This window comes from Anolis carolinensis, chromosome 2, assembly GCF_035594765.1.
Source record: "Anolis carolinensis isolate JA03-04 chromosome 2, rAnoCar3.1.pri, whole genome shotgun sequence".
NCBI classification, from domain to species: domain Eukaryota; kingdom Metazoa; phylum Chordata; class Lepidosauria; order Squamata; family Dactyloidae; genus Anolis; species Anolis carolinensis.
In genome coordinates, this window is record NC_085842.1 from 186,985,117 (window position 1) to 186,998,959 (window position 13,843).

Below are 13,843 nucleotides of genomic sequence, written 5' to 3' on the forward strand. Positions count from 1 at the left end.
ACTGGATCAATTCAATTAAAAAAATCAAGCAGATAAGGATTAGAGAAACCCAAAGGAAAATCCTGACTAAATGGTATAGAACCCCAATCCAATTATCTTATATAACTAAAACAACCACAAAACTGTGTTGGCACAGATGTGGGAAAACTGGCTCTTATATTCATATTTGGTGGGAATGTGATAAAGTACAAAAATTTTATAACAAGGTAAAGAAGGAAATTGAAGATTTAACAGGACATAAATTGATTTTTAAAAAGAAAGAATTCTTCATCCAGAAATTAGATAAGAACAGAATTACTACGGACTGGGGGGAAATTATAAAATACATGATAGTTGCCGCTCAAGCAACAGTTGCCTTGGGTTGGAAAGAGCAAACAAAGTGGGAAGTTTAAAAATGGTATGAATACCTAGCTGATTTTATGCTTCAGGGTTATATCCTTGAAAGGAGAACTAAATATATATCAGGCCGAATCAAAAATAATTGGGATCTGAAATGGGGAAGTTTGATAGATAAAGTCAAAGGACAAAGAAAATATAAAGAATTGAATCATTCTCTACTTATGATTGATCAATTAAAATAATATCTGCATGAAAGAAAGTACTGTTCCCAGGGGGAGGGGGAGGGGGGAGGGGTGAAAAACTACTTGACATAAATGGGAGATAAAAGTGGAACTAGCAAGTGTAATGTTACCGAGAATATGTGATTGGATGTGTATGTTGATGGATTTTGTTGTTGTTCTACTGATATTTACAATAAAAACATTTTTTAAAAAAGATAAATGTATGTTTGGGTAATGAATAGACTTTTTTTGGTAAATGACATGGAGGTGCAATCTATATATGTTTTCAAAAACAGTTTGAGCCCTTCCTATTTTCGCAACAATATCCCCCCCCCCTCCCATGTACCTGCATGAGTGTTAAGATTTGCTGGAGAGGCCCTTCTTACGGTCTCGCCACCGTCACGGTTGGTGGGGATGAGGGAGAGAGCCTTCTCGGTGGTGGCCCCCAGGCTTTTGAATGCCCTCCTCAGGAAGATTAGGCAGGTCCCCACCCTGTCCTCCTTCTGGAGGGAATTGAAGACTTGCATGTTTAGACAAGCGTTTGAGAATGTCTAGCCCAATGGTCTGCAATTATGATTCATGTGACGGCACGAGTGGCGCCATCTATATGTTGAACGGATTTGCAAGATTTGAATTGTATCATGCCTGATTTTGCCCTTACCCTGTAAATGTAGTTAGATTGGTTATTTATATCTGTCAATCAATGTTGTTTGTACCTGTTAGATTGCTCACTCAGCTAAACTGTTCGGCTCCACCTCTTCCTGGAGTAGGACTGTGTTTCCTCCTTTTCATTCCACCAGCAAGCTCTCTACCAGATGGACGTGAGAGAGAGACTTGGCTCTGAAAGCCCTTGAAAAGTTACCTCTCAGCACCAATTCTGAGGTTCTTACCCTTGGGACTCACACTTCATGTTCAGGGCCAACCTGAACAACGTTGAGGAGTCTCAAGCGCCTTCACATCAGTCCTTTGGCAACAGAGGAAGACTCTGTCTTCAGATATAGGTCATTGGACTAAGGCTGAGTTTGCTCCGGCATTCACAGCCAGAGAAAGAGGGATCTGGAAAAGCTCCATGGACTTAAACAATCAAAGACTGTAATGTATATTTTCTTTTACCCCCTTTGTGAACAATAAACCCAGTTTTTGAGTTATCTACAGTGTTTTGGTCCTTGGGAGTTCCAGTTTCCCTAAAGGAGGGCAAGAAGCAATCCCCTGGGGAAAGATGTCACATCCATGCCTCTTTCACTAAGAGTACAGCCCCAGGCGCAACGGCACAGTGCTGAGAGAAGCCTTCTTTTCCAGAAGTACTGAGAGAGGAGCCTTCTTTTCCAGAACTGCTGAAAGAAGCCTTCCAGAAGTGCTAAGAAGGGAAAAGAAGGAGTGGAAGGGCCTTAAATTTGACAAGCCCATAGTCTCCTAAAGATAAAGAAGTCAAAAGAAGCCCAGCCTTCACAAAATTGAGACATTTACAAGCTTTCCCGCTCTTTTGCATCTCAAGCCACCAGCAAATCGCTACATCCAGCTCTTGCAACTGCACAAGATCAAGCTTTTTGCAAAGTAGATACATTTCTCCAGAAGCCAGCCTTTACAGCTCAACCAAGCCTCTTCCAGAACCCAGTTTGCAAAGCAATAAATTTCCAACCTTCTGCAGTTCCTGCCATTTCTTCAGAGCCTGCTGCAAGTTTATGAAAGCCCAGGCTTAACTTCCCAGTTAAGCAGCTGTTTTAATTGTCTTGTTTAAAATATTGCATTGCCCTTTTGTGTGCCTTTAATTGTATAGTTATATAGTATTGCATTGTACTGTTGGAAACTTGGGATAAGTTTCTTTTTGAATTTCACAGAATGTCAAGTCATAGCAATGAGATTTTGCAAACAAGGGTCAAATCCCCCCGTCCAGTCAGAGAAAGGCACCCCACAGAGAAAACAATGCTCTGCCTTTTGCAGCAGGAAGGCCAGCTTAGGCAGAGGTTTAACAGAGCTTGGCAAAACCTGCCGACCATAGCTGATGCAATAAGGGCATCCCTTTGCCCAAAGGAAAAGGAAATTCTTAGGCAAGAATTTTTAAAGGCCTTCAATAATGGGAGTGCTATTGCAGAAGAAATAATCTATGTACTGAACAAAATTAACACTCCAGAGTCTTTAGATAGGGCTAAGAAAATTTATTTTAGCCTACAAGAAGAGAGGAGGCGCTACAGCGCAGTTCTATCTGAACCAGAGCCCAGTTCCTTATTCAAAGGTGCAGAAGAAAGGGTTCAAGGCTCCCCATGTGTAAGCCTTAGATCCAGTCTGCTCAAGATTCCATCTAATGATGCTAGCGTTAAATCCAAGCATTCATCTAGGTGTAGCAGTTCCTCCCAATCCACACACTCATTCATCAGTACTTCTTCCAAAGCAGCCCACTACAACAGAGAGGCTGTCCGTTTGAAAATTAGAAAAGAGGTTTTAGAAGCAGAGGCGTCTGCAGAAATGGCTAAGCAAGACCTTGCCTTCAATGAAGAGGAACTCCTCCTTCAACAGGCTAAAGCCAAGCAGAAACTGCTTCTAGCTCAGGCTAGGGCCCAGCAAGAAGCTGATCTAGCGCAGGCTAGGGCCCAACAAGAAGCTGACCTAGCGCAGGCTAGGGCCCAACAAGAAGCTGACCTAGCACAGGCCAGGGCCCAGAGAGAAATAGAGCTTGCAATGGCTGAAGCCAAGCAAGATGAGCTGCAACGGGATCTAGATCTGCTTCAAGTAAAAAGAGACACAGCACAAAAGATAGTCAGAGCTAACGTTCTAGCCAAAGCCCTATCACAGGAACTAACCCAAGAAAACCTTAGTTTCCTGCCAACACAAGAGCCTACAGCAAAGGTTTCAGCACATCTGCAACTGGAATCACCTGTAGTGCAGAGTCATATCTCCTTTCGCCACCTTGAAGATCGCTCACCTGTTCCAGTGTTCGCAACTTCAAGGCCAGCCCATTCCTCAGAAGTACAGCAAAGCACGGCCGGGAGAGTGCCATCATCTCTGTCAGAGTCCATCCCTGTGCTTAGGCCTCAGAGATACCACTTGTCTACTTGGGAACGAAAGGATGACGTATTTCAACAACATCCAGATGTCCATTCACATTGGCAAGGCATGGCTGGGAGTGAACCACCACATTCATCCCTGCATACCAAGTCAATTCTCCCATAGCTGAAGATGAAGGCTTCAGAGGTGCTGCCTGCCAGCAATCTGCTGAGCCCAGCATCGCCTACCATCGCGAAAAGATGTGTTCAACCGAAGAACATTGACTTCGTCGGGCCACATCACACTCCTCAGATGTACCCTTACACACTGGAGTCTCAATTGGGTTCCCTCTTGAGAAATCCAAGAAGAGACATCAGAGACAAAGGCGTCCAGAAATTCACTGACCGACCGGATGACTACCTTCTATGGAAAATCACCTTCATGAGGGCCATTCGAGATTTCAAGCTAGAAGCGGATGAAGAACTGTCCCTTCTTATGGCGTGGCTTGGACCCAGCTCAGCCAAGCAAGTAAAAAGACTTTATGCTGCTCATGTAGCAGACCCCCAAAGAGCATTGTCCACAGCGTGGTCTCGCTTGGACCAGCGCTTCGGTGCGAGCACTGAGATAGAAGCGTCCCTCATGGATCGACTCAACAGGTTCCCATCACTGAAGATGAAAGATTGCAAACAGCTTTGGGACTTTAGTGATCTTTTACTAGAGCTAGCTTCAGCCGAAGGAAATCCAGAGCTGCCAGGTTTAGCATGTCTGGACCAGCACATGTCGCAGAGTGCCATTCTCTGCAAACTTCCTTTTCCTCTTCGAGAAGCTTGGGGGAAACAGGTGTTCAAGTACAAAGAGGCGAATGCAAATGTATACCCGCCCTTCACCTTTTTGGTGGATTTCATCACTAGAGCAGCCCGCGAGAGGAATGACCCTCAGACAGGTCTTCTTGCTTTGTACCAAGACCTAAAGCCTGAAAAGACCTCCAAAGAAGACAAAGCCCAGGGCAAAGATCTTAGAAGGGACTTGAGTGTCAAGATGACAGACGCAACTCCTGCAGCTTCTGCTCAACCAGTCAGCAACAACAGCATATCCTGTCCCATTCATCAAAGGCCACACAGCCTAGCTGAATGCAGAGAGTTCGCAAAGAAGCCTTACAAAGAACGGCTCCAAATAGTTCAAAAGGCCAAAGTGTGCTTTAGATGCTGCAGCGCCACTATTAACTTCTCCAAAGACTGCAAAGAAAAGGTTAAATGCCAACACTGCAACAGCATCAAGCATTGCTCTGCAATGCACAACTTCGATTCCCCTCAATTCAAAGCAAAGTCAAATTCTCCTGCCAAAGAAGAAACCAAAGGAGACCAAAAGCCTACAGAACCTCAGGTAGCCCTCAAGGCTCCTGCGGTTGCCTGCACCAAGCTTTGTCAAAATAGCCACAAGCCCAGGATTTGCCACCCAATCTGCCTGGCAGAGGTGTATCCAGACAAGCAGCCGTGGAATAAGAAAAGGGTCTACGTCGCCTTGGATGCCCAAAGTGACGCATCTCTTGCAACCCCAGAGTTCTTCGACATGTTCGACCTTCATACCGAGACAATAGATTACACCATATCCACTTGTTCTGGAAAGAATAAGATGAATGGCAGAGTTGCAACAAAGTTCAAAATTTCACCTGTCGGACGAAAGGTCAGGTACGATCTTCCTGACCTTATAGAATGCAGCCTGATTCCCACGAACAAAGAACAGATAGCCACAAGCCCATCCTCATCTCAAAGGTATTCAAGATCTAATTCCAGCTTTGGACTTGGAAACAGACATCGTCATGCTTATCGGTGCAGATTGTCCCACACTGTTCCGTGTTAGCAACCAGATTGAAGGTTCTAAGGGATCACCCATGGCCCAGCAATTGCCTTTAGGATGGACGGTGTTAGGCCCAGTCTGGCTGAACAAGATGCTCCAGCCTGTCACTAAAAGGCCTTCACTAATGCAAGGAAGTGCCAGCCACATCTCAGTTTGCTGCCAGGGAGTAATGCCCGATTACTCTTCCATCATCGAAGTCACAGAGAGAGATGAGCAAACAGCCTTCTCTAAAAATGAACAGAAGTTCCTTGAGATGATGAACAACCAAGTCACTCAAGTCTCTGAAGATAATTGGATAGCACCTTTACCTTTCAAGCCGGAAAGACCATCTCTACCCAACAACAGAGATGTTGCCCATCATCGTCTTCTGTCCTTAAGAAGAAGGATGCTAAAGGATCCGAAGGTGAAGACCCAGATCACCCAGTTTATGGAAGACCTCTTCAGAAGCAACTACGCTGAACCAGCCAGCATGTGTGCGGAGGGAGAAGAGCAGTGGTTCCTGCCGTACCACAAAGTGACTCATCCTCAGAAACCTGACAAAGTCCGTATTGTTTTTGATGCTAGTGCGGAATGCCAAGGTAAAGCTCTAAACCATGTTCTTCTTAAAGGTCCCGACTTGCTTAACAGCCTGCTTGGAGTTCTTTTAAGATTTAGAGAAAAGAAGTATGCAGTAATAGCTGATATACATAAAATGTTTTACGCATTCTTAGTTTGCCCAGAACATCAAAGGTTCTTGAAGTTTTTATGGTTAGAGATCCTGAGTCTCTCTCTGATGTGACCGAATACCAGATGAGGGTTCACGTGTTTGGTAACACTCTGTCTCCGGCAGTTGCCAATTATTGTTTAAAAAGGACTGCAGACAAATTTGGCCATTTGTTTAGTCAATCAGCATCAGTGATTGTCAACCAGAACTTTTATGTTGATGATCTTCTTGTATCCTATGATTCTGCGCAGCAAGCTTCAAAGTCAGTCAAAGAAATTCAATAAATGCTGGGCAAGGCCAAAATTCGCCTTCACAAAATAAACTCAAATAGTCCAGAGATACTTCAGGCTTTCCCACCAAAAGACTTGGTGGAAAAGGATGCATCAAAGTTGTTTCAAGACTTGAACGCTCAAGCCAGTTTAGGTTTGTTATGGAACGTAGCTACAGACTGTTTTACTTTAAGAGCCCCTAAATTGGGCAAGGTCACCTCCAAAAGACTTATGTTGTCTGCCATCAATGGCATTTACGATCCACTGGGTATAGTGTCTCCAGTAGCCATCTCAGCCAAATTGCCTTTCAAACAGACAATTCAGCTCAAGCTCGCCTGGGATCAAGAGCTTCCTCAGGATCTCATGTCACAATGGAAAAATTGGACTTGCCAAGCCCAAGGCATAGAAAACACACAACTGTCAAGACAGTTCATAGCTAGCAGTTCCTCACCTTCAGAAATAGCTTGTTTAGAAAGAAAAGCATCCTTGCCCAAAAATAGTTGTTTAAAGGACTTGAACCCCTTCCTGGACAATGAGGGTCTCCTTAGGGTTGGAGGTAGACTAAAAAGAGCAAAGATTAGATCCTGTGTTAAAAATCCTGTTATTTTGCCACACCATAGCCACATAGCTCTGCTGTTGACACAGCATTTCCACGCAAAGGTCAAACACCAAGGAAGGTCATTTACAGAGTCTGTCCTAAGAAACTATGGATTTTGGATTGTTAAGTGCCAACGTAAAGGTTGGGGATTTGGTGTTACTTAAACAAAAAGATGCTCCTAGACACCAATGGGCTACGGGTATCGTGTCAAAATTATATCCTAGTTCTGACAATAGAGTGCGCAAGGCCCAGGTTAAGGTCGTCTCTAACGAAAAAGTTTCTTTATTTGACAGGCCTATTAGCGACATGGTTGTGTTATTGTCAGAAGACATACAGTCTTAAAGTTATTAGAGTTAAAGGTATTTAACTCCATTTTGTTTAGATTTCCGAAAGTCCGGAAATCTAGGCCGGGAGTGTGATGGCGCGAGTGGCGCCATCTATATGTTGAACTATAAGTTGCAAGATTTGAATTGTATCATGCCTGATTTTGCCCTTACCCTGTAAATGTAGTTAGATTGGTTATTTATATCTGTCAATCAATGTTGTTTGTACCTGTTATATTGCTCACTCAGCTAAACTGTTCGGCTCCACCTCTTCCTGGAGTAGGACTGTGTTTCCTCCTTTTCATTCCACCAGCAAGCTCTCTACCAGATGGACGTGAGAGAGAGACTTGGCTCTGAAAGCCCTTGAAAAGTTACCTCTCAGCACCAATTCTGAGGTTCTTACCCTTGGGACTCACACTTCATGTTCAGGGCCAACCTGAACAACGTTGAGGAGTCTCAAGCGCCTTCACATCAGTCCTTTGGCAACAGAGGAAGACTGTTGGACTGAGGCTGAGTTTGCTCCGGCATTCACAGCCAGAGAAAGAGGGATCTGGAAAAGCTCCACGGACTTAAACAATCAAAGACTGTAATGTATATTTTCTTTTACCCCCTTTGTGAACAATAAACCCAGTTTTTGAGTTATCTACAGTGTTTTGGTCCTTGGGAGTTCCAGTTTCCCTAAAGGAGGGCAAGAAGCAATCCCCTGGGGAAAGATGCCACGTCCATGCCTCTTTCACTAAGAGTACAGCCCCAGGCGCGACGGCACAATTCAGCACAGCACTTTTATCCCATTCTCTTGTTCCTTCACTACAACTTGCACTGTCCCTTTCCTTGTTTACAGTTGGCCAAGTTTTTATGACAGGTGACCCTATAGGTTATTGGCGCTGTTCTGAGTTCAAATTGTTGTTTTATATACTACTTACTGGTTTTATTTTGTATTGTACTGTGTGTTTATTTTATACATTGTTTTAGGCACCTTGTGCCATATGTAAGCTGCCCTGAGTCCCCAGGGGCGGGGTACAAAAATAAAGTTATTATTATTAAAGTTATTATTATTATTATTAGTAGTAGTAGTAGTAGTATTAAAAACTTGCAAAAATTAGAAAGAAATACAAAAATTCTTACTTCTTACATTTCTTTTTTCTCTCCATCAGGAACTCTTGAAGGTTCATCGGTGCTTTCTAGCAGATCTGAAAAGTGCTTTGTCTTTTAGCAATGCCCAGAGCCTTTACCAAGTATTCATCAGGTACAAAGAAAGGTGGGTCTGTCTCCCAAGGGGAGTGAACACATCAAAAAACCAGTCATAGCAGGGTCCAGATGCTTCCATGTTCACTGTAATGTGGGGTTTTTTAAAACAGGATTTCAGTTCAGATCTGTCATCTTTTCCCCACTCCCTAATTCTAGGCTTTCCCCTGAATCGCCTTTCAAGGTCCAAGTACAAGCGGAAGGTTTGGAGCCCAAGAACATTTGAAGGGCCAAGCTTGGTAGTGTTTGTCTTACTGGACTGCTGAAATGGAGGCTGTCACTTCTACACCATCTATACACATAATAAAAGTGAAAATATGTATGTGTGTGTGTGGCTGGGGTGTCCACTTACACAGACAGGCTCCTACTTCCACAAATAGCTCCCACTACTTAGGAGTTGCCAACAGCCCTCCCTCCAATGACATTGCAGGTTATAAAGAGCCGTTAACATGTACAAGAGCCCTGCCGGTGTCCTTCACAAACACCATACTGTCCATCACCCAAGTGAAGGCTATCATACGGGGACAACTTCATCTTAGATTTTCAGTTTTTCCTCCACCACAGACATCCCAGTGTTTCTGACTCTCTCCATTGGTGTAGAATTTGCATAGCCCCACACACTGCCTCTCCCTTAACCCTTTCCTATTCTTTTCTGTGGCACACAGCAAACAGAGTAATTAATCAGCAACTGAACATACTAGAGAGGTTTGAGGAGAATTCACCATGATTTATAGGAGTTGTAGGTACTGGAATGTATAGTTCACCAGCAATCTAAGAGCACCCTAAACTCCACCAATGATGGACCTGGAACTAACTCTGGAATGTCCTCCCAAAGGAGATCAGGCAAGCCCCTACTCTGTCCACCTTCCGCAAGGAGCTGAAAACCTGGTGGTTTCGGCAGGTTTTTGAGTAATCCACTCTGGTATACCGGCGACCCATGGCCCTAGAATATGCTGTACAAGGTTCACCTATAAATAAAGGACCATGTTAACCCATTTGGTTAATGATCCCTGTCCTCTAGGTCAAATGCTGTGATTGTTATTTATTGTTTCTATTGTTCTGTGAGTTGTATAGTTTTTATCTTGTTTTAACAATGTGTCTATGGTGTTGTTTATGTACTGTATGTTGTTTGTACTTTATGGTTGGAAACCTCCCTGAGTCCCTTCGGGAAGATAGAGCGGTATATAAATAATGTTTTACTTACTAACTAACTTGGCACACAGACCCCATGATCAAGAAAAAATACTGGCGGTCTTTGTGGAAAATTCACCTTGATTTGGGGGAGTTGTAATTCACGTATATCCAGAGAGCACTGTGAACCCAAACACCGATGGATTGGAACCAAACCTGGCATACATACCTGATATGCTGAAATTTGATAACTGGGGGGGGGGGGGTTGGGGGGGGGCTGACCTTTCTTTCTGGGAGTTGTAGTTCACCCACAACCAGAGAAACTGTGACCTCCACCGATGATGGACCTGGACCAAACTTCTCACACAGAACCCCCAGAGCTAACCCACTCTACTGGAGGGGTTTGAGGGGACTGACTCACCATAGTGGGAGTTGTAGTTTATCCTACAGCCACAGAGCACACTGAACCCATAGTTTCTTGGGGTTAACCTGGCAGTTGTAGTTAATTCACAACCTTATGCATTTTGAACAATTTTAAAAAATGACTTTTTCAAATAACCCAGGCAACACCAGATACCCAAGCTAGCATTCCATAAAGAAGATACAACTTCAAATGGGCCGTGGGCTATGCCAGGTCCTAAAAACAAAACAATTAAAGACCCTGAAGTAACCAGAAGTTTACATCTAATTTCTTTTTTAGCTTTTTGGGAACCTGATCTTAGGGTTTGAGACCTGAGTCCATACTTTTCCTCTCCTGTTGTTATTCATCATTTTGACTTATGCCAACCATAAGAATGAGAGATGCCAAAATCACCCTGTTATTGCTAGTCCAGTTTACAGTGTTCCCTCACTTATCGCTAGGGTTAGGTTCCAGGACCACCCGCAATAAGTGAAAATCCGCGAAGCAGGGACCCTATATTTATTTTAATATTTATACATTATTTTAGTAGTTATACACTATTTTAAGTCTTTATTGTGTGTTGATAAATTGCCTCCTTCTCCTGTTGCCGCTTCGGCTCCTTTTCTCTCCCTTCGGCTTCTCCTTCCTCCCTTCCTTAGGCTGTAAATTGTAATTTTTAATTATTTATAATAGTCTTTTAGAGTTAATTGAAAAACCGCAAAACAGCGAATCTGCGAAAAGTGAACCGCGAAGTAGTGAGGGAACACTGTCTTTATGTTTTGCAAGCTCAGGGCCATGGCTTTCTTGATTGAATCCATCCATATGTAATGCACTACTGCTTTCTACTTCCCCAAGCATTAACCTGTTTTTTGAGTTCCATGATATGGCTAAAATACGATAGCCTATTTCTGATCATTTTGATTAGTTTATGTCTGATTTGCTCTACAATCCAACTACTGTTCATTTTGGCAATCTATGCTATCAGTAGATCTCCCTCACCACATTTCAACTGAGTTGATTCTCTTCCTGTCAGCTTTCTTCACTGTTCAGCTTTCACAACCACAGGCAGAAATTGGAAGTACAATATTGTGGCATGGACAATTCTGACTTTAGGAATCAATTATTTCTTTCTATAAAGGAACAGATATAGTATTATAACACATACATTGTCCTCCATACTTATCTAAAGTTTGGAGTAGGGTTTTGATTCTGAGAATTGTGTTTCAGATATTCCTTGCTTCTTCCCGTAGTGTGGTTTAATAAATCTACGAATCATGGTCTCAGACTATGCCCTAGGTATTTTTCAAGTGTAGGCAAACAGAATTTTGCCCCCCCCCCCCCCCCCAAGCCAATCACTGAAACATAATAGCGTTGGATAAGCGAAAATGTTTGATAATAAGGAGGGATTAAGGAAAAGCCTATTAATCATCAAATTACATTAAGATTTTACAAACTAAGCACTAAAACATCATGTTTTACAACAAATCAACAGAAAAAGCAGTTCAATACCTTGCGGAGGCAGGCCGCAAGAGACAGGAGTTGCCTCGATGGCGCCCCCAACAAGATGGCGCCACAGGCAACTGCCTAGTTGGCCTGGTGGTTGAACCACCTCTGGACTACGCTTTACTCTAACCTGCAATACATTGATGCTGGTTAAGACTGCCCAGTGACATGGAAATGACATTTTTCACTTGTTCAAAAGCAGCCTACTAATTGCTCCTCATATTCCAGACCAAGATCTGATGTGGAAATTTAATAGTTTCATCCAAGCCAGAAGTTATGCCTATAGTGACAGTATGTGTGGTACACAACTCGGCTCCATTAGTGACTAATGTTCAAGTGCCAGCATTGGTCCACAGCTAGCTGAGTCTCCATTCTTATCAAGTCCTCATTCTTCATCTGTAGGTTCTTACTATATGGACGATACTGTAGCCAGATAGAAGCAGCCACTAAATACTTAGACCAGATCACCAATACCAGTGTGGATGTGCGCATGAAACTGGAGGTGAGCACTGCTCTTCATTGTCAAATTTCCTTTTATTTTTATTTACGTTAAGAATAGTAAACGGTGTGAACGAATATATTACCACCTACTCCAATCAATAACCAGCTACTCAGGATCTACATCAGCATTGACTCTGTCTCCTTGGCTTTACTATTGATCTGTAAAGTCCTGTGGAGTCCTGAGGAATCCTTCCAGAACTGCAGAGACTCTGAATCGGTTTGCCTTTAAGCCAATCTAATCCTTTTAGGACTGCAGAGACTTATATCAGACTTATATTTGTTTGATTTATAATACTGAGTTAGATACCTTTGGGTTATATACCATAGGACTGAGCATTGATTCTGTGAATGTAATATGTATATGAAGCTCTAATATACATATTGTGTACTACTTATGTTTTGAACCATTATTGTGTTTTATATAACTCATTTCATGACTAAACTTAATGTCAGGGGAAAACCTTTACCTTACTCTAAATAAAAGAGAAAAAACCCCAACAAGTTAGGAGAGAGGCCTAATAATGTGTACTGCATTGTTTTGTGTGGAGTTGCTTAGCTTTTTCTCTCTGCTGGAGATTAGTTAGGAGTCAACAAATGGTTATCTACATGATCACATTACTGGTGTTCTGTTTCTAGTACAGCGCTGCTCAAATTTCTGTTTTTCAGGAATGTTCTCAAAGAGCCAATAATGGCCGCTTCAGCTTACGTGACCTCCTCATGGTACCCATGCAACGGGTACTAAAATACCATCTGCTTCTGCAGGTAACAACTATGTCTGTCAGATGACATATAATAGAGAGGGAAAGGTGAGATGGGAGAAATGGGACGTTGCACTGAAAACACAGGACATGATCGCCTTCTGTGCATAATCTCTTCATTTTAAGTGCATTGGTGCTTGATACATTTCTAATAGGTTAAGCCTTGTAGATAAATCCAGCAGCCCTTTTTGTGTCCTTAGGCTAGGGACCTCAACGCATTATTCCCCCCCCCCCCCCGATAATGTTTCAGAGACTAGAGGAAGGCCACGGAGTGACCCTCTTCCTTCCAGTGTGATGAGAAGGGAAGAGTGGAGGAATTGCTTTGGGGGAGCGTGGTGCCCCATCACTTTCCCCCATCAGATGGGTGGAAGCACAAAAATAGTGCTAAAAAGAGAGAAAATTGTGGGGAACTTGCCTATATCACGGGGGATGCCAGTGGTGTAGAAATTTGCAGCGGTCAATGCAGGATGCCACAAAAATGCCAAAAGAGAGTGTCATCATGTGAAGAGACGCGTTGGTGCCCATAAAACTGGATAAAAGAAGCAGAGACCAGCATAAAATTGCTTTAAAAACCCATGTCTGATGAAGTTCTCGATCAGGAGACACACAGGGAACTTCATCTGTAACTAAACTTTCAAGAATGCCTCAACCTCCTTGCTTTGATGTAATAAATATTTCGCATATACCTCAGCAGTTATTTTTCATTGACAAAATACCCAAGAGGGTTCTGCTTTCAACTCTCATTTCTGATGCTGACCCCAAGCACTCCTTGAAGGGTGGTGGTTGTTGTATGCCATCAAGTAATTTCTGTCTTATGGCGACCAAATCATGGGGTTTTCTTGGCAAGATTTATTCATACAGGGTTTGCCTTTGCCTCCTTCTGAGACTGAGAGGATGTGGCTTGGCCGAAGTCACTCAGTGGGTTCCCATAGCTAAGCAGGGATTCGAACCTCCCTTTTCAGAGACTTGTTCCCAACATTCAAACCACTAAACCCCACTGGTTCTTCTATTAA

The 13,843-nt window shown here is 43.1% G+C and overlaps 1 protein-coding gene across 3 annotated transcripts in view; it reads left to right on the top strand.

The window, feature by feature from the left end:
- The window catches only part of vav1 (vav guanine nucleotide exchange factor 1), a 127,883-nt gene that overhangs the window by 56,820 nt on the left and 57,220 nt on the right, over positions 1-13,843 (top strand). For all 3 annotated transcript variants that reach the window (XM_062974097.1, XM_062974099.1, XM_062974098.1), the window contains 3 exons: positions 8,447-8,550; positions 11,974-12,073; positions 12,739-12,834. In XM_062974097.1, coding sequence (XP_062830167.1) covers positions 8,447-8,550; positions 11,974-12,073; positions 12,739-12,834 — 300 coding nt within the window. The remainder of the gene's footprint in view (positions 1-8,446; positions 8,551-11,973; positions 12,074-12,738; positions 12,835-13,843) is intronic.